The sequence below is a fragment of the Mustela nivalis genome, assembly GCF_964662115.1.
Source record: "Mustela nivalis genome assembly, chromosome: 9".
In the NCBI taxonomy this organism is placed as follows: Eukaryota; Metazoa; Chordata; class Mammalia; order Carnivora; family Mustelidae; genus Mustela; species Mustela nivalis.
In genome coordinates this window covers 71,087,996-71,114,347 of record NC_139028.1, presented here as the reverse complement: position 1 = coordinate 71,114,347, position 26,352 = coordinate 71,087,996, and the positions used below count along the sequence as shown (strand labels likewise).

At 40.2% G+C, this 26,352-nt stretch overlaps 1 protein-coding gene and 1 long non-coding RNA gene across 3 annotated transcripts in view; one reads left to right on the top strand and one right to left on the bottom strand.

Moving 5' to 3' along the window:
- The window catches only part of TMEM41B (transmembrane protein 41B), a 28,013-nt gene extending 19,392 nt beyond the window's left edge, over nucleotides 1–8,621 (top strand). For both annotated transcript variants that reach the window (XM_082683123.1, XM_082683122.1), the window contains 4 exons: nucleotides 1,802–1,895; nucleotides 2,551–2,655; nucleotides 4,440–4,578; nucleotides 6,724–8,621. In XM_082683123.1, the coding sequence (XP_082539249.1) occupies nucleotides 1,802–1,895; nucleotides 2,551–2,655; nucleotides 4,440–4,578; nucleotides 6,724–6,893 (508 nt within the window). In that variant the 3' untranslated portion in view covers nucleotides 6,894–8,621. The remainder of the gene's footprint in view (nucleotides 1–1,801; nucleotides 1,896–2,550; nucleotides 2,656–4,439; nucleotides 4,579–6,723) is intronic.
- Nucleotides 392–15,957, bottom strand: LOC309840740. The gene is made up of 3 exons (XR_014298767.1): nucleotides 15,932–15,957; nucleotides 3,342–3,451; nucleotides 392–776 (listed from the first exon to the last, which is right to left on the bottom strand). It is a non-coding gene; the product is annotated as an uncharacterized lncRNA (long non-coding RNA).
- Between the last annotated feature and the right edge of the window lie 10,395 nt (nucleotides 15,958–26,352).

The following is a 26,352-nucleotide window of genomic DNA, read 5'->3' as shown; positions in this document are numbered from 1 at the left end:
TTTTTTTTTTTTTAAAGATTATATTTATTTATTTGACAGAGAGAAATCACAAGTAGGCAGAGAGGCAGGCAGAGAGAGAGAGAGGAGGAAGCAGGCTCCCTGCTGAGCAGAGCGCCCGATGCGGGACTCGATCCCAGGACCCTGAGATCATGACCTGAGCGAAGGCAGCGGCTTAACCAACTGAGCCACCCAGGCGCCCCAAAATAAAATCTTAAAAAAAAAAAAAAACAACAACAGTGTTTACCTATGGGGAGCAAATGTGATACAGGGATGGAGGTGAAACCTTTAGATGTACTTCATTGCGTAGATTTGACTTTAGAACCAGGTAAATATTTTACATAATTTTAAAACCAATTAAGTCAGAATGAAAAAAGAAACAGGAAAAAAGTCATTTTTTTTAAAGATTTTATTTATTTATTTGACAGAGATCACAAGTAGGCAGAGAGGGAGGCAGAGAGAGAGGGGGAAGCAGGCTCCCCACTGAGCAGAGAGCCCGAAGTGGGGCTCAATCCCAGGACCCTGGGATCATGACCTGAGCTGAAGGCAGAAGCTCAACCCACTGAGCCACCCAGGTGCCCCCAAAATCATTATTTTTGGCCAGGAGGAAGTGTCAGTAGAGTGGTAGATGGATAAGTCAGGTTGCAAGGGGACAAGGAAGGAATCTTCTATGGGGAAGTAAAGATGAGACGCAGTAGGTGGGGAGAATATCCCAGTCAAGGAAAGCCTAGGTTTTCTTGAGTTCATAGGCATCTGAGTGGTTTTCCATAGGAGGGATCCTGTGGAAGAGCAAGAAGCTGAAGATGAAAGAAGCCAGGAAGAAGAGGAGAGTGAGATGAAAACATGAATAAATTGGGAATTAGAGGAAAAGAAGAGTGGGAGAATGAGGGAAGATAGAAATCTTGAGATAGTGTGCGCCCCGAGGGAGAAGCAGGCTCCCCGCTGAGCAGAGAGCCCTACATAGGGCTTGATCCCAAGACCCTGAGACCTTGACCTGAGTGAAAGGCAGATGCTTAACCGACTGAGCCACCCAGGTGCGCTTGAAGATAGACATTTTAAAGGTAGATGTTGAGGGAATCCACTCAATTCTGACCGACTTATAAGTAAATCATGTTAGGAATTTTTAAAAAGGTGCTGGGGTCAGGGGGTGGGGGGGTGCCTCCACACTAAAACTGGGAACAAGAGGGAAGTAGTAAAAAAGCACAATTCTGTTTTTAAAATATGGTTTGTGATTTTTACTATAGTTTCTAATCCCTATCCTTTTTTAAATGAGTAGTGAATTGAAGTAAATGTTTATAAGTTAAGTTAAAAACAAGTAATTATTATACCCTATATGTACCTAGATTTCCACGGAAATCCTATTTCCTGTACACATTTTAGGAGTATATGCAGTGCATTAGAGAAACATACCGAAGGCCTCCTTTGTTCCTTTTTTTTTTTTTTTTTCTTTTGTTCTTTTCTTTTGCCAAAGGGTTCTTTCCAAAGTTCAAAGTTCTTTTCTTTTGCCAAAGTTCTTTATCTGGTACATGTTGGATATTTGTCCTGGTTTTTTTTTTTAATAACACACTCTTATTAGCATTGTATTTATGATAATGCTAGCAAGTGGTCAGTTTAGAGTTAAAGGCATTATAACTGAATTGTAGGTTTTTTAAACTTCTAGATATAATTTTGCTTTACTAATACTGAAATATGGATATAATCTTAAAATATAACTTCTATATTGATACTTTTTCCTAAGATGTTTGATTTGTCTTTTAAAAATTCCATTTTATTATGTTTTAGTCCTTAACTTAAAAGTTAACAGCTTGCAAACATTCGCTATCCCGGGCTCTATATTTCTCAGTATACTCTCAGGGTTTCTTTATCCTTTTCCGCTAGCCTTATTTCTTGTTTGTTTGGTAAGTATATAAAATGAATTTGGGAGACTAGGGAAAAAAAAGTAGCTTTTGATAGAATGATGAGGGAGAAGGATGGCGTCTAGTCCCACCAGTCTATGTAAGCATAAACTCATTAGTTTTAAGAGGTGATTAATGTTAAAGTAATATCTTTTAAGTCTTCCCATAAGCAGATGTTATAGTTTGTTTTTTTCCTGGAACAGGGGCATCACAGACTTAATTGCATAGGCTCTGTTTTAGCCTTTCCTTCTTACTGTGTTTTTTAATTCAAACAGTCCAAGAGTGTTGGTGCGCACAGTGAGTTAAGTCCAGGATGGCGGGGCGAGGGGGTAGTATTTTCAAGCATAGCAACTGAAAAAAGAATTGGCTCTTTAAGTCTTATTCTTAGGCTAGATGCTGTCCTTAACTATTTGGATATAGTCACTAAGTTTAATCACAAGTGCCAGTTAGTTTCAGCTGGTCTCATTTTAGTCCTGCTTTGGACTGAGAAAGGACTAGATCAAATGGGTTCTTGTTCTCTGCACAGAGAGGAGTCATGCAGAGTATCCTCCCCTAACCCCGAAAAAAGCATACTAGTTGAACTTTTCCTTAAGTGAGTATATCTGTATGACTAAGATGGAAAGGTACATAATGCTTATGGCTTCTTGTTATTTCCTAGTGTTCGGGACTCGGTGCCTCATTCTGCTATATGCTCTCCTATTTAGTTGGGAGGCCAGTTGTATACAAATACCTAACAGAGAAAGCAGTAAAATGGTCACAGCAGGTAAGCATGTATTTTTTAAGTTATTTAATGTAATTCTTTGGCTAATTGGGAGGTCATTGTATCAGTGTATGGTCTCTCTAAGAATTAAGCCAGACCCTGGGCTTTAATAAAAATGATCTTTCCACCTAAGTAAATTAAAGTGGTGGGTAAATAATGAATGTTAATCCTTTCAAATATGAAGTTTCTGTGCTCTAAAAATAGTTTTATTTTGTTTGTTTGTTTTTTTTTAAAGATTTTATTTATTTATTTGACAGAGAAATCACAAGTAAGCAGAGAGGAGGAAGGCAGAAAGAGAGGGGGAAGCAGGCTCCTTGCTGAACCGAGAGCCCGATGCGGGGCTCGATCCCAGGACTCTGAGATCATGACCTGATTCGAAGGCAGAGGCTTAACCCACTGAGCCACCCAGGCGCCCCTGTAACTGTAGTTTTATTTGATACAGACCCAGCGAGAGAGGAACACAAGCAGGGGGAGTGGGAGAGGGAGAAGCAGGCTTCCTGCTGATCAAGGAGCCTGATGCAGGGCTCGATCCCAAGACCCTGGGATCATGACCCGAGCTGAAGCAGACACTTAATGACTGAGCCACCCAGGTTTCCCTGTAACAGGAGTTTTAGTTCTTCATTCCTAGTAAGGTCAGTCAGAGCAGAGAAGTCAACGTGTGAAGGCATTCGCAGTTTTGGGTACCTCACCTGTTTTGGGTTGATGCAGACCACTGTAGTGGGTCACTGAAAAACTTTCATCAGCCAACTCCTTGAATGCATTTCATCAGTAGAAATGACTGTTCTCTTAGGCAGGATCTCTACAAAGACAAGTGATGATAAATAATAGCAGCACTACACAGTAAGGTCTAATACAGTGTTGCTAAGAAAATCTTATTTTTATAAGAATTAGAAGAAACAACCTGTTAAACCCCAGTAGAATTGTAGAAATCATTCTGCCTTACCCTTTTGCTTTACAGACTACGAAATGACAAAGTAAGCATTTTGCTGCAAATCACCATCATTTGTAAAGCAAGATCTAGAAGTATAAACGAATCAGTGCTTTTATTTAACTGGCTAAATATCTCCATATACTTATGCAATCTCATTTATCTAATGAATGAATCACTCATGTAATATATATCAAAATAACAGAAAAATAAAGATTAAATTGGAGGCTAGGTTTAGTGACATGCTGCTGTTCTAGTCCTTTACATTGTAGGAAGTTAAATGCATTAAAATATTAGTCACCTGATGTGCATCTTGTATATAGTTTTAAGTTCAATTTTGCTTTTTTTTTTTTTTTTAAAGATTTTATTTATTTATTTGTCAGAGAGAGAGAGAGAGTGAGTGAGCACGGGCAGACAGAGTGGCAGGCAGAGGCAGAGGGAGAAACAGGCTCCCTGCCAAGCAAGGAGCCCAATGTGGGACTCGATCCCAGGACACCGGGATCATGACCTGAGCTGAAGGCAGCCGCTTAACCAACTAAGCCACCCAGGTGTCCCCAATTTTGCTTTTTGAGGTGTAAAGTGTCATTGTTGAGCCGTATTAGCTAGGCTGATACAGAACCATCTTTAGTAGTATAACATTAAGCTATAAGTACAATTAAAAAAAAAGTCTCATTTAGCTCTGGTAAAGAGCATGTGTTAAGTAGTTCATTGTCATTTTCAAGCTCCATTTTTGATCAGTTCTATTAGATAGATTCTGAACTATCGGGGAATGAGAATTCAAAATAAATATTTTATATTAAGCAACTTATTTTCAATATTGGCCTTATCTTGATCCTAACTGATTTCTTTCTTATGACAGGTTGAACGTCATAGAGAACATCTCATTAACTACATTATATTTTTGAGAATAACACCATTTCTGCCCAATTGGTTTATTAATATTACATCCCCTGTGATAAATGTGCCACTGAAAGTTTTTTTTATTGGCACTTTTCTAGGTAAGGCTTCTGGTTCACAGTGTCTTAGAACTCGTGTATGTACCTAACAGTGTCTGGCTGGGCTAGGTTTCGGATTCTTTGCGCACATGCCAGCACCATATATAACTCTTGGGCACAGAGCCTGTCATACATAAATAGAAATGTTTGTTGAATTGTGTTTAAGTATTTCTGTTTTACTTCTTTTAAAGAAGAGCAATTTCTATTGGATATTTTTATAATCACACAGGTTTGAGCAGAACTTTAACTAACTCTGTTCTCTCCTTGGTGGAGAGAAAAGAAAATCAAGGTGACCTTTTTGAATAATTTACTCCCTTGTCTTTTAATCACATATTGAAATATTGAACTTTAATGTTCAGTAGAAAGTTGATATATTTTTCTTTTTTATTGACATAAGTATTTACTATGGGCATTACCAGAAGTATGGGGCAAGCAGTATTAATAAAATGTTCCTGCTTTCAAGGAGCTGGCACTTAAATTTGAAATTAATTAGTCGACATAAAAATTCATTTGTACATTTTGTGAGTTCTGATGGTTCTTTAGTAAGAGTATTCTGCTTTTCTTTCAAATTTAATTTGAATTGTTTAGATAACAATGAAATGAACAGATTTCTCTTGTACTGTGTGTTAAAGTTTAAGTTAGTATTTATAGATCTTGAAAAGAATAATCAATTTTTTGTTGCTGCTTTAAAAAAACTCATGACAAACTTGAAAATCTTAGCAGGGATAATTTTGGATTTTGTAAAACAATGTTACGTTCATGGAATCAGAATAGAGAATTTATCCCTATCTTCTTATTTTACATGTGGAATGCCTAGAGATTTAGTTAACTTCAACTTGGTCTAAAATTATTTTTCCATTTTGTTCTTTTTTTTTTTTTTTTAAGATTTTATTTATTTGACAGACAGAGATCACAAGTAGGCAGAGAGGCAGTCAGAGAGAGGAGGAAGCAGGGTTCCTGCTGAGCAGAGAGCCCGATGCGGGGCTCGATCTCAGGACCCTGGGATCATGACCTGAGCCGAAGGCAGAGGTTTCAACCCCCTGAGCCACCCAGGCGCCCCTGTTCTGGTTTTTAATAAAACATTGTTCCACCTATGCTGTTGTATAAACTGCTCTTACTCATATTTTGAGTATCTTCTACCACTTCATTTTTAAGTATGTTCTGTCAAGAATGAATAACAAATCCACTCAATCTTATTTTTGAACATCTAGATTATTTCCAGATTTTTTTGTTACTTATAATGCATTGATGAAAATCCTTGAGACTAGATCTTTTTTTTTTTTTTTTTTTTTTTTTTTAAAAGATTTTATTTATTTATTTCACAGACAGAGATCACAAGTAGGCAGAGAGGCAGGCAGAGAGAGAGAGGAGGAAGCAGGCTCCCTGCTGAGCAGAGAGCCGGATGTGGGACTCGATCCCAGGACCCCGAGATCATGACCTGAGCCGAAGGCAGCGGCTTAACCCACTGAGCCACCCAGGTGCCCCTAGATCTTTGCTTATATAAATTAGTATCCCCCCCCCCCCCAAGATTTTATTTATTTATTTATTTGACAGAGAGAGAAACAGTGAGAGAAGGAACACAAGCAGGGAACAGTGGGAGTGGGAGAGGGATAAGGAGGCTTCCTCCCACCAAACAGAGACCTTGATGCGGGACTCCATCCCAGGACCCTGGGATCATGACCTGAGCTGAAGCCAGATGCTTAACGACTGAACCACCCAGGCACCACCCCTACATTAGTATTTTCTAAAGCTGAAATTGCTGAATCAAAGTACATTCTCTTTTTTAAAGCTATTGATAAATGTGGTCAATTATTTTACAGAAATTTTTCTTGAGTTTTTAAGTTCATTATCCTTCAGAGGTATTTATGAAAGATTTAGTTCTTTATATGGAAATAGATGTGAGGGGCTTTAAATTAAGTTACATTTTTCCAAAATGGAGATCAGTATATTCTTATAAGAAATTTTATACAGAGAAAATTTTAATTTTTAAAAATTTGAATATGGATTTATTTGAATCCATTTAAAATATTACATAACAAAGTGTTAGAATAATGTTAGTGCTGTTATAAGTTATGAATAATCTTGTGAATGTAAAGTATATTACAAAATATTATTTTTAAAAATTACTGCTTATGTTTTTCATTTTAGGTGTTGCACCTCCCTCTTTTGTCGCAATTAAAGCTGGAACAACACTTTACCAGCTTACGACAGCCGGGGAGGCTGTTTCCTGGAACTCAGTATTCGTTCTAATGATTTTGGCTTTTCTATCCATTCTGCCAGCCATCTTCCAAAAGAAACTAAAGCAGAAATTTGAGTGAGAAATTATCTGGGTTTTAGTTTTCCTATCATCATCATCATTGTCATCATCGTCATCATCATCATCATCTCAGGATTGGCAGGTTTATGTGTTAAAATCACCTGTTCAGTAATTTGAAATGAGTTTGTAAAATATAATTTCCGATCACACAGTTAAAGTAATGCATGTAAGTGGCAAGGGAGGGAAGAAAGTAAAAATAGAAATTGATGTACCATGAAAAGTACTGTCAATAGTTATGATAGACACCTTCTAAATCACTACTTCAGGGTAGCTATAGATAATTAGTAGCAGCACAGTAGGAAATTCTTGATCCAACTAATTCAATATTTCATGAACTGGCTCCACATACTTACCCTTGACTGGATAATTCAGTGTTTTTCCCTCTTACTCCCTTAATAATAACTGAAATAGGGAAAGCAAACACAAAATAAAAAAAACATAGATTCTAGATTTTTAAAAAGTAGTATTATAGTTCTTGCTAATGTTAGTCTTTGTTAAGAGCATAAACTTGAAAACTAAAGCTCAAAAAGAGATTTACATTTTCCTTTTTTAACTTTGAGGTAATAGATATGTTTAGAAGCTGCATGTTGGTAGATTATTGAATTTGGAAAGGATATCAAGTTATATCTGTTTTCTAAATTTATTTTGTTTTTCCTGTTCTAGATTATCATGGGTTAGTCTGAAATTTAAAATTCTGGCCAGTCTATTTTCACCTTTTTTCTAGCTTTCACAGTATTTCCACTGTGCATATGAAAATGGTGATTACATGATAATTGTATTATATTGGTGTTGATAATTTATATTTGGATAATATTTTGTTAAACAATTCCCTTTACTGTCTCAGAGGGGGATCAAAGTAAACATTCAAAGTATGCAGTTTTTAGGTGATAGATTAATTATATTACTTTATATTTTGAAACTGAAGCAGTGGCAGCATAACACTTAATGTGGTTAAATACAGTTTATTTCAATAACTGAAAATTTTACCTCATTTATTTATTAGTCTGGTCATTAAAGTATATATTATGTAATTATCCTTTTTATGCATGATACACTTACAAGAATGCCTTGTTTCATTTTTATTGATGGGTTTTTTGGTTGGGGATTGCTTTTGATTAATGTAGTTACCCAACTTAGTGTTTTTACTTTTTATAACTCAAAGTAAAATTAAATTCTCACATGGTAACTATTATATTTAAATGGTCCTAGAAAAACTAAACAGCTTTTTGCTGCTTAATGATAATACCCTTGAAGTCTTGATTCTAGGACATAGCTGATCTATAAGGTAAAGTACTCTGTCAGTTTCACCTTCACCCAAGACTGTCACATTGAAAAGTACTTTAGCTGTGGGAGAAATCCTTATATGTTTTTATTGTGAGAGGAATGGTCATCCTCAAAGCTTGTTTCTACTACATAATGTGGACTGATTATTTTTTCTATCACAGTATTAACAAATGGATTTATTGTAAATACAAAGAAAATATATTAATTAATATACTATTCTTATGTCACCTGGCCTTTTGTGTGTAATTATTTATTGTCATTTCTAGCAAGGTTTTTCTTCCTTCCTTATTGACCAGAGATTGAGTGATACAGCTTTTGTTATTTTTACAAATGAACTTAAAACACAAGTCTTTTTGAACAAAGTTCGCTAAATATTACTGTGTAAAATGTAGTTGAGTACATTTTTATCAGACTTTTAAAAATAAAAGTAAGACCTTGGACTCAGGAGAAGCCTACTTACTTCAGTGTGTATATATTGTATTTACTCTATTTTCAGAGTATTATCTCTATCCTTATTATTGATTCTTTCCCTTTGCTGATGATTCTTTTCAGAGTTTCTTAGAAAACTGAGCTGCCATTTAGGTGGGGTGTATTTTCTTCTTCCAAAAGAATAGCCAGTCTTTTTCAGATTCATCATCATTGACTCTACCCTAAACGCAGTCAGTGACCTGTATTCATGGATTTACAGACATGGCCTGATCCCAGATGTAGATTCAAGCTTCAGCCGCATCTTGAAGACAGTTACATAGTAATAACCACCAGAGAGCAAGTATGTATAAAAAGAGTCAAGCATGCTAACTAGGAAGCTGACATGCTGAGACTGTTCACCTTAGTTAGTGGCCTTTCTCTGGAGTTCTATTACTTTGAATATAATATTTCTAAGCTACTTAATAAATGCAAATTAAAATGTAATAAGAATAAATTGTACTGAAAAAACTTTAATGTAGTACTTGGGATTTATTTCGTGGAAGTATTTATGTTAAAAAACATTTTATTGGGCGCCTGGGTGGCTCAGTGGGTTAAGCCACTGCCTTCGGCTCAGGTCATGATCTCAGGGTCCTGGGGTCGAGTCCCACATCGGGCTCTCTGCTCAGCAGGGGGCCTGCTTCCCTTTCTCTCTCTCTGCCTGCCTCTCTGCCTGCTTGTGGTCTCTCTCTGTCAAATAAATAAATAAAATCTTTAAAAACAACAACAACAACAAAAAAAACATTTTATTCATTGAACAAAAATATATTCTAAAATTCTGATGCACATTTTCCCATCTAAGAACAAAAAAAATTTTTTTTTTAAGATTGCATTTATTTGATAGAGAATAAGTGAGTGGAAGCAGGGAGAGTGGCAGAAGGAGAGGGAGAAGCAGGCTCCCAGCAGAGCAGGGGGCCTGATCCCAGGTCCCTGGGATCATGACCTGAGCCTAAGGCAGACGCTTAACCAACTGAGCCACCCAGGCACCCCCAAAGAAATTTTTAAAGACCTTTAATTTTTATACTTGGCTTTTGATAATCTTATATCAATTTTTAAAGTTGTAGAGGTAAAAAAAAATTATAGACGTAAGTAATACAAGTAAAAATCTAAGTTTCTGGGGCGCCTGGGTGGCTCAGCTGTTAAGCGTCTGCCTTTGGCTCAGGTCATGATTACAGGATCCTGGGATCTAGCCCCCCATTGGACTCCCTGGAGCCAGCTTCTTCCTCTTCCACTCCCCCTCCTTGTGTTCCTCTCACTGTTTCTCTCTATATATCAAATAATTAAATAAAATCTTTTAAAAAAAAATCTAAGTTCTAGTTCATTATGATTTCTCTATAAAAATTCTCTTTGATTTTTAAAATTTTATTTGAGAGAGCATGAGCAGGGAGAGGGAGGGGAGTCGAGAAAGGGAGAAGCAGACTCCCCACTGAGCAGGGAGTACAACCCAGGGCTGTCCCAGGATCCTGGGATCATGACCTGAGCCGGAGGCAGATGCTTAACCGACTGAGCCACCCAGGACCCCTCTTTGGTTTTTTTGAAAATGGGTAGAATAAATCAAAAGGGCTGAAGCTTTCCTAGTGTGTAAATGATAATTCAGGGCTTATAGTTCAGATGTTTAGAAAGTGAATCGTAGCGCAATTTCATTTCTTTTCTTTTTTTCCTTATCTAGGAAAACTTTCTAGGCTAGGTGAATTTAGGAGGAATTTGTTTAAGCTCGGCCTCATTTTTCTCATCTGGTACAAGTGAGTTCTAAAGTCCAGGTTCCTTATAGCTCAGATATGATAGAATTCTCTGAAATTGATAAAAAAAGATTAATAAGTCCTTCTTTGTTTATGGTTTATTTATTTATTAGAGAAGGCGTGCATAAGTTGTGGGGAGGGAGAGGGAAAAGCAGACTCCTCGCTGAACCAGGAGCCTAACTTGGCACTCACCTTGGGACTCATCGTGGGGCTGGGTCCCAGGACTCTGGAATCAGGGTCTGAGCTGAAGGCAGATGCATAACCGAGTGAGCCATCCAGTTGCTCCAATTAATAAGCCCTTGTTATTATGTGTCAATCTCAGCTGGGCTTTGGGACATCCAAATAGCTTGTTAACCATTATTTTTAGGTGCGTTTGTGATGGTGTTTTTCAGAAGAGATTAGCGCTTGAATTGGTGGTTGCAATAAAGCAGATAGCTTTATCCGCTCAAGGCCAGAACAAAATGGTTGAATTCACTCCTCCTGACTGATAAGCTGAGACCTTGATCATCTGCACCTTGCATTTCTGTTTCTCAGGCCTTTAGACCTGGACTAGAATTGACATTATTGTCTCTCAAACTTTCCAACTATGCCACTGGCTTTCCTGGGTCTCTAGCTTGCAGACAATAGATGGCAGGCACTCTCAACCTCCATAATCACGAACCACTACCTTCTAACAAATCTCATACACACACGCATGCACACACACACGTTGGTTCTGTTTCTCTGGAGAAACCTAATTCAAGGTTATAGGCAACTGTTACCTGGAGACGTGACATAGCAATAGATACAACAGAGGAAAATTGGAACTTCTGGTTAGAACATATGCCAAAACATTACAGAAGGAGAGGCTTAGGAAATAATGAAGGAATAGTGATAGATACAGAACATTAGACTTTGTCATCATGAATTATATAATGTGGTGTCAAAGGTGCCGGTGCTCATGTAACTAGTGGTATGTGTGACTCCTCATAAAATGTATTTGGGAACATGTAGAATTGTCAGAATTTATATATATAGCTAGCCCCTGGCTACACAAAAATAGGAAGGAAGAATAATCTTTATATGTAAGGCTTGGGAGATTTTCATTAAGTCATGTGATAAGGGCGCTAGGGGATGCACCTTGGAACAGCAGTCTTAGCTAGATTTAAACGCTTATAGGAGTGATTTTTAGTGAAGTATAGAAACTAAAACCCCAAAAGACCTGAGAGGCTCTCTGATCTTTCTTAGGGGTCTAATTTGGATGAGACACTGGTCGTCTTCAGATAACAATTCTAACCAGCCTTGTTGGGAAGGGAGGCCTCAGTTCAGACTTGAGCTAGAATAGAGTTCAGAGGCCTAATGAGTAAGATTCTGGACAATGGAAATAAACACATTCTCTTTTGGTCAAAATGCTGTCTGAAAGCATAATTTACTTCAGCTGTGAATGTATGGGAAGTCTTGATTACAAACAAAACAGAATCCTAGCAGGCCTCAGTATATGGGGACAGTTATGAGAAAACAAAGGGATGCTTGGGAGTGGGAGGATGAGGGTGTGTTAGGGTCAACACTAGCCCATTTTTACTGTTATGGTGAAGCTGGGCATTGGGGCTAGGCTGCACTCATGTCCTAGAACCTAATAAAGTATGTTTATTATTAAGGTTCATTGGTTGCAATCAACAAGAACTCACTCTGGCTTGAGCACAAGGACATTTATTAGCACCTCTGGAGGCCCAGACCCAGAAACACTGGAATGCCCTCAGGAATTCCATCCTGCAGGATGGAAGTCAGGCTACTGCTGATGGAATGAATAAAGTACAGTTGTCTTCACCTTGTCACTTGCTCAGCATTTACATTCCAGGGGTCATATGCCCCCCCCCACTCAGCCAGGGGAGAGCAGAGCACCTGATTACAGTTCCACCAAGCTAAGGCAGAAAGAAATTGGGATGCTGACAGGAAGGGGAAATGGATTCAAGTTAACTAAAAAGCAACAAGTGGGAAAGTGGAAATGAGATACTGCAGTGATTGATCCCAGTGAGAAAAAAGCTTTGATTTTATACATGCCATGTCCTTTCCCCTACACGTGACAGAGACTCTGAAATGAAACCCTGAGATCATCAGGAAGCTTATGTATGATAGGCCTTGCCATGGGACAGAGATAAAAGGAAGATGTGGTTCTGAGAGGGGAGAGTGGCAGAAGACCCTGCCTGGGAACTCACCCAATTTAGGTGTTCTGCTGTTTGTTTATCCAATAAGAATATATGATACAGAACTCTGAAATCAAAAGTCCCTTAATTTTGCCGGTCAGTCTTTATCCTAAAAGTGGCTCCATTTATCGAGCCCCGCATCGGGCTCACTGCTCAGCGGGGAGCCTGCTTCTCCGCCATTATTCTTTCTTCAGCTGAAAACAGTTCATGAGCAAGACTGATTGTACCTCCAGAACTCTCGAATCTAATTTCTTTTATCTTCACTGCTAGCATCCTAGTTCATCCAAGTCCATCATTACCTTTGCCTTGAAGTACCTCAGTAACCTCATTTGTCTGCCTTGTCTCAAGGTCACCCTCCTAAAATCCATTTTCTCCACGGCATTTTCTCTCTTAAAAACTCGTCTCCTATCAAAATGGTGAACTAGCATAACCTACTAGCTTCCTCCCCGAAATCAACCCTAGGGAAACAATGGAAGCAAGAGAGAAGCACAGGTCTGAGAAGTCAGCAACAAACACCAAGAGAAACCCCTGGGGAGAAAAAAAGCTTTAGTTTTGCCTGTGTGTGTGTGTGTGTGTGTGTGTGTGTGTGTGTGTTTGTTAACTAGTATTAGCAGCTATAGTCATGGTGGAGGACTAGAAGACAATAGAAGACAATGAGATGATGGGGCTTTGAAGTTCTGTTTTATCCCTTCCTGTGTTAAATTATAGCCCAGACTCACTGTGTCACCAGAATGACAACATAGTGCAAAAGTCCTGTTGGGGTGAAGAATTGGTGAGTATTACTTCTCTCTCCCCCTGCTCCATCTAGGACCAAGTAATCATAAACTAAGGAGACTACCTCTTAGACTGGAGTTTCTTCCCTAGAGAAGAAGACTTCCCAAGTGAAGTTCCTGGCCAGAGGAGTGGCCTAGTACAGTGGCAGTAAAAAAGAATCTTTAATGATGTGATTTAAATTCACAGAGAAAGACACTATAGCTTTGCCTTCAGCCCCTCCTCAACACATTTAAACAGAGTAACCAGGGATGGCTGGGTAGTTCAGCTGTTAAGCATCTGCCTTTGACTGGGGTCATGATCCTGGGTTCCTGACCCCCATCAGGCTCCCTGCTCAGCAGGAAGCCTGCTTCTCCTTCTCCCTCTCCCACTCCCCCTGCTTGTGTCTCTTTCTGTGTCTCTGTCAAGTGATTTTATTTACTTGACAGAGTATTTATTTATTTGACAGAGATCACAAGTAGGCAGAGAGGCAGGCAGAGAGAGAGGGGAAAGCAGGCTCCCTGCTGAGCAGAGAGCCTGATTCGGGGCTTGATCCCAGGACCCTGAGATCATGACCCAAGCTGAAGGCAGAGGCTTAACTCCCTGAGCCACCCAGGTGCCCCAAAATAAATAAAATCTTAAATAAAATAAACAGTAACTAGTACTAGAACATGAAGTCTTAAAGCAAGATAACATCTAAGAACAATCACTATGAAAGAAAGACAATAAATTGAACAATGTATAATACTTAAAGCAGAATTATTGGATCAGATACATTTAAAAATAACATATTCAAGATGATAAAGATATTAATATGCAAGAACAAGAAATCATAAAGAAGGGGAGCCTGGGTGGCTCAGTGGGTTAGGGCTTCTGCCTTCGGCTCCGGTCATGATCCCAGGGTCCTGGGATCGAGCCCCGCATTGGGCTCTCTGCTTAGCGGGGAGCCTGCTTCTCCCTCTCTCTCTGCCTGCTTCTCTGCCTACTTGTGATCTCTGTCTGTCAAATTAATAAATAAAATATTTTAAAAAAAAGAAATTCTAAAGAACTAGGTAAAAACACTAAGTATGATATATGTAATAATTGAAATAAACAATACAGGGGGTGTGCCTGGGTGGCTCAGTCAGTTAAGTGTCTGCCTTCAGCTCGGGTCATGATCCCAGGGTACTGGGCTCCAGCCCCATGTCTGGGCTCCCTGCTCAGTGGGGAGTCTGCTTCTCCCTCTCCCTTTTCCCCTCCCTCCTCCCTATCTCATCTTGTGTGCGCTCTCTCTCTCTCCCTCTCAAATAAATAAAATCTTTAAAAGAAAAAAAAAAAATACAGGTGTACCCGGCTGGCTCATCAGAGGAGCATGCGATTCTCAATCTCGGGGTTGTGAGTTTGAGCCCCACGTTGGGTGTAGAGATTACTTAAATAATTTTAAAACGGAATACAATAAATGCATACTTAAACAAAAATTTAAAAATGAAAGGATTGGGAGAATATACCAGGAAATCTTTTTAAAAGAATTTTATGTTGCTTCTTAGATCCTGGAAGAAAGATCCTGCTACTTATACCACTAAAACTCTGTCATATCACCAACAAGGCTGGAGATGGACCATGGACATCTCTGCAATCCTTCCTGCCCATGGAACACTGCCAAAAGTAGCAGGAAGATAACATCTGTTTCTCTTTTCCATTCAAATTTCTTGCAAGGGCTTCTAATTTGTGGAAACTATTTTGCATGCAGAATTCCAGTATTGAAAGTTTGTAGTTTTCCAGCCGCTGCAATTCAGAGAATAATAATCAGGGCCAGCTATATAATTTGTAGGTGTCAGTGCAAAATGCAGAGCCCTATATTCAAAAGGCAGGGGGAATAAAGGTGCCATTAAAGACAGAAAAATAAAGAGATTTTTTTCCTTTCTTCCAGAGTCTCCTTCTTGACTTGTTATGGTATTTTATTTTCTATTTAACATTGTTCTAAGTAAAGAAAAAGTTAAAATTGTACATTATTAGTTTACATTATATTGCGCTGTGCCGGTTTTAAATGCAAATACAAGAGTATTTACCCGTGTGTGGACTCTCTGAAATAATACAGTTCTACTCTGAAGCTCATACATGCATATATATTCAATTCTTACACGAATAACAGAAATGCTGCCAAAAGTAACTCAACTGTTTTTATTTCACTTCTTGATATATGCACATTCTACCAACAGTCTCTGCCTTCTTCTGACTGATGAGTAGGGAAGGACTGAAAGGAGAAGGGACTATCGGTTGCCCTAATTTTCCCTTTTCCTTCTATTTCATCATTTTTAGCCAGTGATTGCTACAAGGAAGTCACATATGTAAGAATGTGATAGGGTTCCTTGGTCACTTGTGTTTCTTAGAATTCCAGTGCCGCCTTTCTGTGTTGGAAGCAAGTTCTGGTTTGAAGGGAAAGCATACTCTGTCAGGACAGTCAGCACCCCCGCTGATGGGGTTGTAGACAGATCATGCTAGCTTTGCTGAGCTCCCAGGTATCAAGGGCCCACCAGAATTGTCTGCTCATGGAATATACAAGTGTTCCCTGGGAATGAGGCAGCAAGGAACCCCAGATGTGCAGATTGCTCAAACAGTGTCTGCTTGTGTGCACGCACCTTTGTCCCATAAGACTTCACTTACAAAATACAAGTATCCAACATAAAATTATGAAGGATTTTAAAATGGCAATAGCTGAGCATTAAACCGACTTCTTAGCCCTTCTGAACACAGAGCCCAGGGCATAGGTGAAATACCAGGAATCTGGCCCTGGGTGTAACTGGAGGAGGTAGGGATGGGTGTTGACTGTCTACTACTTTTTAGTTTTGTGAGGCTGAGTCCTACTTCCTGTGTCCTGCTATTTCCTGGCACCACTTTGGGCAACGCAGAGAAAATGCAGCCCTGTGGTTAGCTCATACCATGATTTTGAGTGAACTAGAAAAAGGTGCCCCTTTCTTAAGATGCTTTACTGCCATCTGTTGGAAAACATCATAATCACTTTATAAATTAATGGTGACTACAGTGAATGGTGTCTCTTGGGCAATGGTGAGTCTGTAAAAATGTGAGTGGCAGCCCTGCCTGTTCCCTTCAGGGCCCTGGGGGCCAGAGGCATACACACATAACCTGAGCTTGGCAATCTTAGTGGGCAGCTGGCAGGGGGCCAGGTGGCAGGCCTACGGGTGGCCCAGGCATACCTCCAAATCCCAGCCTCAGAGGCATTCGTTTGAAAATCAAAACCAGTTGTTCCTCTTTTTTACATTGCCTTGTCCCAAGGCAGCCCATGAAGATTGTCATGGTGGGGATTTTTGGCCGTTCCAACATCTGACAAAGCTGAGTAGATGGAAATAGTATTTTTATCTAAAGGAAACCTCTACAGGCAAAAATAAATACAAAATACAAACCTCCAGCTTTTTTTTTTTTTTTTTTTTTTTTTTTTGCTTTTGGTTGGAGTTACATTATCCACATATTTTGTACCAATTAGAAAATCTTGGGGTGCCTGGGTAGCTCAGTCGGTTGGGCATCTGTCTTTGGCTTGGGTCATGGTCCCAGGGCACTGGAATCAAGCCCCGTGTCAGGTACCCAGCTCAATGGGAAGCCTGCTTCTCCCTCTCCCTCTGACCAACCTTCCTCCCCAACCTGCAGTGATCTTGTTCATACACACACACATTTTCTCTCTCAAATGAATAAATTAAAAAATCTTTTTTTAAAAAAAGATTTTATTTATTTGACAGAGAGAGACACAGCGGAAGAGGGAACACAAGCAGGGGGAGTGGGAGAGGGTGAAGCAGATCTCCCACAATAATAGGGAGCCAGATGCAGGTCTCAATCCCAGGACCTTGGGATCATGACCTGAGCCGAAGGCAGATGCTTAATGACTGAACCACCCAGGTGCCCCTAAATAAAACATTTTTTAAAAAAAGTTCTTGGGGCACCTGGGTGGCTCAGTGGGTTAAAGCCTCTGCCTTCAGCTCAGATCATGATCCCAGGGTCCTGGGATCTAGCCCCCCAATGCGCTCTCTGCTCAGCAGGGAGCCTGCTTCCCTTCCTCTCTCTCTGCCTGCCTCTCTTCGTACTTGTGATCTCTGCCTGTCCAAAGAAAAAAAAAATCTTTAAAAAAAAAGTTCTTAACATCAAGGGCACCTGGGTGGCTCAGTCCCTTGATCATCCAACTCTTGGTTTCGGCTCAGGTCACCATCTCCTAGGTGGTGGTATTGAGCCCTGCAATCCGGCCCGGCCCCGGCTCAGCGGGGATTCTGCTTGAAGATTCTTTCCTCCTGCTCCTCCCCCACTTGCCTCCTCTGTCTCTCTCATTCTCTGTCTCTCAAAAACAAATAAACTTTTTTAAAAAGTCTTAACATCAGATGAATGTGTCTTTTATTCATAAAAAATGGGAAAACTGACTATAGATGCAATTTGTTTCGGAGATATCTTTAAAGATTTTACTTATTTATTTGTCAGAGAGAGAGCACAAGCAGGGGTGGAGGACAGCCGGCAGAGGGAGAAGCAGGCTCCCTACTGAGCAGGGTGCCCAATGTGGTCCTCAATTTCAGGATTCTGGGATCGTGACCTGAGCCGAAGGCAGACGCTTCATCGACTGAGCCACCCAGGCGTCCCAGAGACATCTTTCTGATTATAGGGTCCCTGGGGTGGGAAAACAATAAAAGGATTCTCAAAGATGCAGCTACTGGAAACCCTGCTCATGGCCAGGTCCTTCTTCACAGAAGTGGGTAAGCCAAAGACTTGAGAGAGCTAGGGGTTTGCCTGAGGTCACATGATCTGGGTAAATCGCAGAATTAGGATTCTAGCTTGGGTTTCCTGGCCCCTGGGTCAAGCGGCACCCAATCCCCATGAATGAGCATCTGCTTCTCTCTTCATCCTCCTCTTCTTCTTCCTGAAATTTTATGAACCTTTGATCAGATTCAGAAAGGGCCCAAACTACTTCATTAACATTTGCCAAAAGATTACTGGATACTGTGAATACATGGTATTTAATAACAATGGCTAATAAATCTTTTGTGAGCCCCACACTGACTAGTGACCCAGTTATATCTCTTCTTTGTTCACAGAATACATTAAACTGTCCTCTTAAAAGTGGAGCATCCCTTTATGCATGAATAAAGACAAAGTGTTCTCCAAATATGTTCTAGGACATAATGCTCTGAACTTTAGAAATTCAGTTTATTTTGATTACAGTTCATTCTTGATGTGCTGTTTGAATTCTATCAGTATCATTATTATAAATTTAATCATCTAATAATTAAATACCATTTTCTCTACAATAATTCTGGTATGATTTTTCTGTCTGTCACACTAAAGGCAGATTGATAGAACTTGGGGATTGATAGTATGACTCTATGTTTTTGTTTACAATCAGTAGGACAAAATGCTAAAATATTCAATTATCAATTCTATAGACGTTTTCTCATTTTTTATTATGGTATTATCTACAGATAGTAAAATTCACTCTTTTTAGTGTGTGGTTCTGTGAGATATAAAATACAAACAATTGTGTAACCACCACCACAATCAAGATACATTACAGTTCCATCACCCCAAAGAAATTTTTGAGAGTTAAGCCACGGTTAAATATATCTTCCTTTTGGGATCTTGTCCAAGGGCCTTTCATGTCCCTCATTGGGCCATCTGGCCTTTCCCAGGAAGTTCTTGGCCCTCAAGTTGATGGGAATAGTGAGGCCACTACGTTCACAGTCTAAAAGAGAGGGCTGGCAGCAGCACAAATAAGGCCATCCACCCAAACTCTCAAAAGTCTCCTCAACCTAGGAGGATAGAGAAGAAGAGCAGATCATCAGTGAGATACTCCTGGGTTCGTCAAGAGGCAAATGTATCTCTCTGCTTATTTGGTCTCGGCAGTCTGTCCTGTCTTGGCCTCCTCAGGTACACACAACACACACACACACACACACCATGCAGTTATTTGCATGTGCAATTACACATACATCTAATATACATGAATGCACACATACACATGATCAACCCTATACACAAATGCTTCCTCACATATAAACTCCAATACACAGGTACACAGATATACACACGCATGCGCTCATGAACCACTTCTGGGAAAGTTGCATCACTTATGGACCTTATCTGCAATTTGCTTCTCTTGTTGCTCAACTTCATATTTCCCCATGCCATGAGGCATGAGATGCTACTTGATACTGACTCTTCTTTGGGGCTTCTTTGTTACTCTGGGGTGGTGTCTGATTTTATTTATTTATTTACTTACTTACTTATTTATATTAATGTATAATGTATTATTTGCCCCAGGGGTACAGGTCTGTGAATCATCAGGCTTACATATTTCACAGCACTCATGATAGAACATACGCTCCCCAGTGTCCATAACTCAGCCGCCCTATCCCTCCCTGCCCACCCCCCAGCAACCCTCAGTTTGTTTCATGAGATTAAGAGTCTCTAATGGTTTGTCTGGGTGGTATCTAATTTTTAACCAATTTTTAACCTCCCTTGTGTCATTGAGAGACATGAGGAGCCTGATGCCTGTTATGAATGAGGTACTGGAGGCTAGTGAGACAGTTGAGCATGGGAAAGTGAAGCCTGTGTGACTTTTGTGGAGATGGAGTGCTGTCCGGAAGGAGCTGGCTGCCAGAGATGGCTGTGGGTAGATTAGTCTATATCCAGCTGAATATATGTTTCTAGTCTTAAGAAAGCCCATATTGTAAAGCATCCGTTTCTCTGTGTCATCAGTGAGATTCATTTAGTTTTGCACATGGTGAACTCGTCACTGAACATTGGAGAGTAAGGGTTTTGAGCATCTGCAGGGGTTCATCAGCTTTTTCTCGAATGCTGTGCTGTGAACTGGGGACTGGGTGGAGTCAAGTTGATTCCGGTCTTGCTGGAGGAAGTACCCCTGTTAGTATAGGCAGAGACTATCTCTGACATGATAAACAAGGCATTGCTAACATTGATTGCTTTGCGGGAAGGAAACAGCCACTGGTATCAAAGTCCTTTGTGGTAAGATGAAGAGGGCTCTAGGAGTTTTCAGCAGAGGGCCCTTAAAAGATGAGGGGCATGAGCTCAGCCCTGAACGGGGTCAACAGGTGAAGGAGGACAATTAATCTGGCAGTAGCTTGGAATCCAGCCTTCGCTTGGCCCTATCCTCTCTTCAGAGGCTCTATATGGAGTCAAGGTAAGAATGTACAGATGGGAAGGTTAGTGGGAGGGGTATTCTAACCTCCTTGCAAATATAGTATGCCAGGTCAGGTGAGGGTCCTCATAGTTGCCTAATAGTGTCTCACCACTTGCTTGTCCCTCTGGGTCCAAGGCAGGCCTCGCTCAGAAGGACAAGGTGGGACTGCTCCTGCTTCCTGAGTTCTTTAGTGGACACAGGCCATTGTCCTAGGGATTTTTGGACCCACATAGCTCTTCCTTCTGGAATCACAGGTCTGAGTTGGGGCAGCGAGGCCCTATTCTAAGGCACAAGTGAGATGAGGGGCAGAGGGAAAAGACTCCGGGCTGAGCAGGGAGCTGGACGGACATGGGGCTGAATTCCAGGACTCTGGGAACATGACCCAAGCCAAAAGAAAATGCCAACCGACTGAACCACCCAGGTGCTCCTAAAAAGTTTGAATATTATTTATTTATTTTAAAATTTTTCTTTATTTTGCACTAAAATTCAATTAATTAACAAATAATCTACTATTGGCTTCAGAGGTAGAGGTCAGTAATTCATCGTCTTATAGAACATCCAGTGCTCATTACCTCATGCACTTTCCTTAATGTCTATCATTCAGTTACCCCATCCCACTACCTCTCTCCCCTCCCACAACCCTGTTTGTTATTATTTATTTTTGAAGAGATAATACAACATTATGGTTCAAAAAACACAAGATAACATACAATGAAATATTTCCCTTCTATTTCTTAGCCCAGACATTCAGTTGCCTTCCCTAGACTTAATAAGTTTTAACAATGTCTTATTTTTTCCAAAAATAGTACATACTTTTGTATATGTTTTATAATTTTGTATATATACTACACAAAAATAGTATACAATAAAGAAAGTACATAGTTCGGGGGCCTGGGTGGATCAGTTGGTTAAGTGACTACCTTTGGCTCCAGTCATGATCCCAGGGTGCTGGGAGCAAGTCCCACATCGGGCTTCCTCTGCTCCGTGGTGAGCCTGCTTTTCCCTCTCCCTCTGCCTTCCCCTCCCCCTGCTGTTGCTCTCTCTTTCCCTGTCAAGTAAATAAATAAAATCTTTTTTACGAAAGTACATAGTTTTTATTTTCTCTCTTTTTACATAGATAATAACATATTTCATACCCTTGTTTTTTTTTCTTACATGTATCATCTAACTCATACAGCAAACATGTGAGACAGGTAATATTATCTCCATTTAGAGAGGTTAAGAAATTTACCTAACATTACAGGTTTTGTAAATGGTAAATTTGAGATTTGAACCTGGGGAATCTGATTTCAGAGACCCGTATTATTACAGGAATGTCATAATGCCAATCTTTTATTCCACTAAAAATCCCAACAGTAAAATTTATAAATCAGGAAACTGGTCCATTTCACATTAAGTAAGAAGGGCTATCTTTTTTTTTTTTTTTTAAGATTTTATTTATTTGAGAGAGAGAGAGAGAGAGAGATCACAAGTAGGCAGAGAGGCAGGCAGAGGGAGAGGGGAAAGCAGACTCCCTGTTGAGCAGAGAGCCTGATGTGGGGCTCAATCCTAGGACCCTGGGACCATGAACTGAGCCAAAGGCAGACACATTACCAATTGAGCCACCCTGGAACCTCTACCCTTTCCTTTTTAAAAGCTATTATCCAGGGACACCTAGGTTGCTCAGTTGGTTAATTGTCCAACTCTTGATTTTGGCTCAAGTCATGATTCAGGGTCCTAAGATCGAACCCTGCATGGAACCCTGTGTGGGGCTTCACCCTCGGTGGGGCCCCATGCTGGGCTTAGAGACAGCTTAAGATTCTCTCCCTCTACCCCTCCTTCTCGCTCTCTGATTTAAAAAAAAAAAAAAGCTAGTGTCCAAGAAGTAAGTTCAGAACAACTAAGGATTGATGAGTTACCTTGAAATTCAATTATTTTCCTGACTGTGGGTTTTTCCCTCAATTTAAAAATTTGTGGTAAAATAAATGTATATGACATAAAATTTACTATATCAGTCTTATTTAAGTGTACAGTTCAGGGGCACCTGGGTGGCTCAGTGGGTTAAAGCCTCTCTGCCTTCAGCTTGGATCATGATCCCAGGGTCATGGGATCAAGCCCCGCATCGGGCTCTCTGCTCAGTGGGGAGCCTGCTTCCTCCTCTCTGTCTGCCTCTCTGCCTACTTGTGATATCTGTCAAATAAATGAATAAAATCTTTTAAAAAAAAGTATACAGTTCAGTGCTATTAAGTACATTGATAATGTTTATGCAACTCTTTTCATCTTGCAAAATGGAAAGTTTATACCCATCAAATAATGATTCCTCATTCTTCTCTCCCCAACAACCCCTGACAACCACCACTCTACTTTTAGTCACTAGGATTTTTTTTTTTTAAGATTTTATTTATTTGACAGACAGAAATCACAAATAGGCAGAGAGGCAGGCAGAGAGAGAGAGAGAGGAGAAAGCAGGCTCTCTGCTGAGCAGAGAGCCAGATGCGGGGCTCAATCCCAGGACCCTGAGATCATGACCTGAAGGCAGAGGCTTAACCCACTGAGCCACCCAGGCGCCCCTAGTCACTAGGATTTTTTTTTTTTTTTTAAAGATTTTATTTATTTATTTGTCAGAGAGAGAGTGAGCGAGAGCGAGCACAGGCAGACAGAGTGGAAGGCAGAGTCAGAGGGAGAAGCAGGCTCCCTGCGGAGCAAGGAGCCCGATGTGGGACTCGATCCCAGGACGCTGGGATCATGACCTGAGCCGAAGGCAGCTGCTTAACCAACTGAGCCACCCAGGCGTCCCTAGTCACTAGGATTTTGACTAGTCTAGGCAACTCATGTAGGTGGAATCATATACTATTTGTCTTTTTGTGACTGGTTTATTTCATTTAGCAGAATGTCCTCAAGTTTCTTCCATGTTGTAGCATGTGTCTGACCTACCTTTTTTTTTTTTTTAAAGATTTTATTTATTTATTTGACAGAGACAGTGAGAGAGGCAACATAAGCCAGGGGAGAAGGAAAGGGAGAAGCAGGCTTCCGGATGAGCAGGGAGCCTGATGCCGGGCTGGATCCCAGGACCCTGGAATTACGACCTGAGCCAAAGGCAGACACTTAACGACTGAGCCACACAGGCACCCCTGACTGTCCTTCCTTTTTAAGTCTGAATAATATTCAAAGGCTAAATAATATTCCAAGATTCCATTCCATATTACATTTTGCTTATTCATTCATTCATGGATGGACACTTGGGTCGCTTCCATATTTTAACTCTTACACACACTGTCTTGCCCCTTGTTTTTGTTTGTTTGTTTGGTTGGTTGGGTTTTTTTCCCCCTTGTTTTTTACATTAACAATATATCTTGGATATTTTTCCATGTCAGTACACAATGAGTCTCATTTTTGTCTTACAATCTCTCTTGCTTTTTTTTTTTACAAATGCATATTATTTCAAGTCTTGCACAAAATGTAGTTTCTTTGACTTGTCTCCTAAAGCTAGATATTTGAATTGTTACCACTTTGCTTTTCTGTTCGTCTTTGTTATTATATACTACAAAGGATATATGTATATGTATGTATGTGTATACACACACACACACACACACACACACACTTTTCCAGTTAGTTTTGATCCAAGATACACCAATGACCTTTTCCCATCTTTCAAAGCAGGGTTTGGCTCTGCTCTTGGGCAATCTTTTATGATCATATCCTCCTTCCCCTTTACTTTGGTGTTGCTTTTCCAGGGTAGAGACTTGCAAGGTATAGATAGCCCTGCTATTCCTACATTCCTCCAGGGCAGCACTGACATTCCAGAGAGAAATAAAAGGGCAAATAATCTGGTGTCCCTTCAAACCGGTTTTTAAAAAGTACTTGTTAAGGGGTGCCTGGCTGGCTCAGTCAGTAGAGCATGTGACTTGATTTTGGGTTATAAGATCAAGCCCCACACTGGGCATAGAGCTTACTTAAAAAAAACCGAACTTACTGAATATATATCAAGCAAAAGGAAGCTGATTTGCTAATAGAAATTGTATATTTATATTAAAATGAGGGGTTTATTATATGCATTGTATGTGTCATGTTTTACACACTATGAAATTGTTTCTATTTCCCAGTTTTTCCATTATTGATATAGTTATACAGCAACCCTCACTAAAAGGAGAGGAAACTTGCAAAGTTCCAAAATATTTTTCAAACGATGCTTAGTGATTTTCTGGATTTCATACAACCAAAATGTTTCATGCTTTCAGTAGCTTTTTTCAGTTTTCTTATGATTTTAGAGCCAGGTAATTTTAAAGGGATTAAAAGCTGGACAATACTGTGCTATGCTTTGTTCACTGTTTTTCAGAACTAATAGAATTTTTTAAAAAGATTTAATTTACTTATTTGAGAGAGAAAGTGAGTAAGAAGAGAGGGGAGAAGGAGAAGGTAGAAGCAGAGGGAGTGGGAGAAGCAGGCTTTCTGCTGAGCAGGGAGTCAGTCCTACATAGGTTTGATCCTAGGACCCCCGGATACCAACCTGAGCTGAAGGCAAACACTTAACTGACCGAGCCACCCAGGTGCCCCACTAATAGAATTTTTTTAAAGAATATTTTTATTTATTCATTTAACAGATAGAAATCACAAATAGGCAGAGAGAGGAAGGGAAGCAGGCTCCCTGCTGAGCAGAGAGCCTGATGCAGCTAGATCCCAGGACTCTGGGATCATGACCTGAGCTGAAGGCAGAGACTTTAACCCACTGAGCCAGCCATGGGCCCCACTAGTAGAATTTTCTAATGTGTGTGTGTTTGATAAAGAGAGAGAGAGATGAATAGGAGAGAAATCAAGAATGAATGCAAGGTTTTTTGCATGAGTTGAAAGAATGGGGTTGCCATTTATTGAGATGGGGAAGAATGTGGAAGGGCAGCATTATGGCGGCAAATCAGAAATCTGATTTGGGGGGCGCCTGGGTGGCTCAGTGGGTTAAGCCGCTGTCTTCGGCTCAGGTCATGATCTCAGGGTCCTGGGATCGAGTCCCGCCCGCATCAGGCTCCCTGAGAGCCTGCTTCCTCCTCTCTCTCTCTCTCTGCCTGCCTCTCTGCCTACTTGTGATCTCTCTCTATCAAATAAATAAATAAAATCTTAAAAAAAAATAAATCTGATTTGGAACATATTAACCTGGAGATGCCTTTTAGACCTCTAAACTGAGATGATAAGAAGTCAGTTAGATACACAAATCTTAAGTGCAGGGACAGGTTCTAGGCAGAGTTAATATACATAAAGTACTTAAAACAGTGCCTTGGATGTCCTTTTAAGTTAAGTCATGACTCTCTTTTATTCAAAACTCTCTAATGACTCTTCAATTTATTCAGAGACAAAGGCCAAATCTTTACAGTGTGCCTACGGAGCTCCCTGTAATCTGCTTTGCCTCAACCCCAACATCTTCTACTTTGGTGATAGTAACACTAGCTGCTATAACAAATAAACTCCACAGCACCGGGGGCTTAACATAATTGAAGTTTACTTCTTGGTCACAAAACAGTCCAGTGTGGGTATTTTTGGTCAGCTGGAGTCTTTCCTCTATGTGCTTGATTCAGAGATCCAGGCTCCTTCTACTATTCTTTAGAACCTCAGAATCCTCTACTTCTAGCTGGTGGTCAGCATGAAAGAGAGAAAAAAGCCTCATTCGCTTCTTAAATACCCTGACCCAGCAATGACACACATAAATTCCTACACACATTTCATTGGTGAGAACTAGTCACATGGCCACATCTAGATGCAAGTGGGACTGGGAAAAGTTGCCATGACCAGACAGCTGCTTCCTAGGGACAACTCCACACACTGTGGAAGGAGAATATTTTTTGGTGAATTATAAGCCAAATCCACCACACCTTCTACCGTCTTCTACCAGTCCTCCCACCT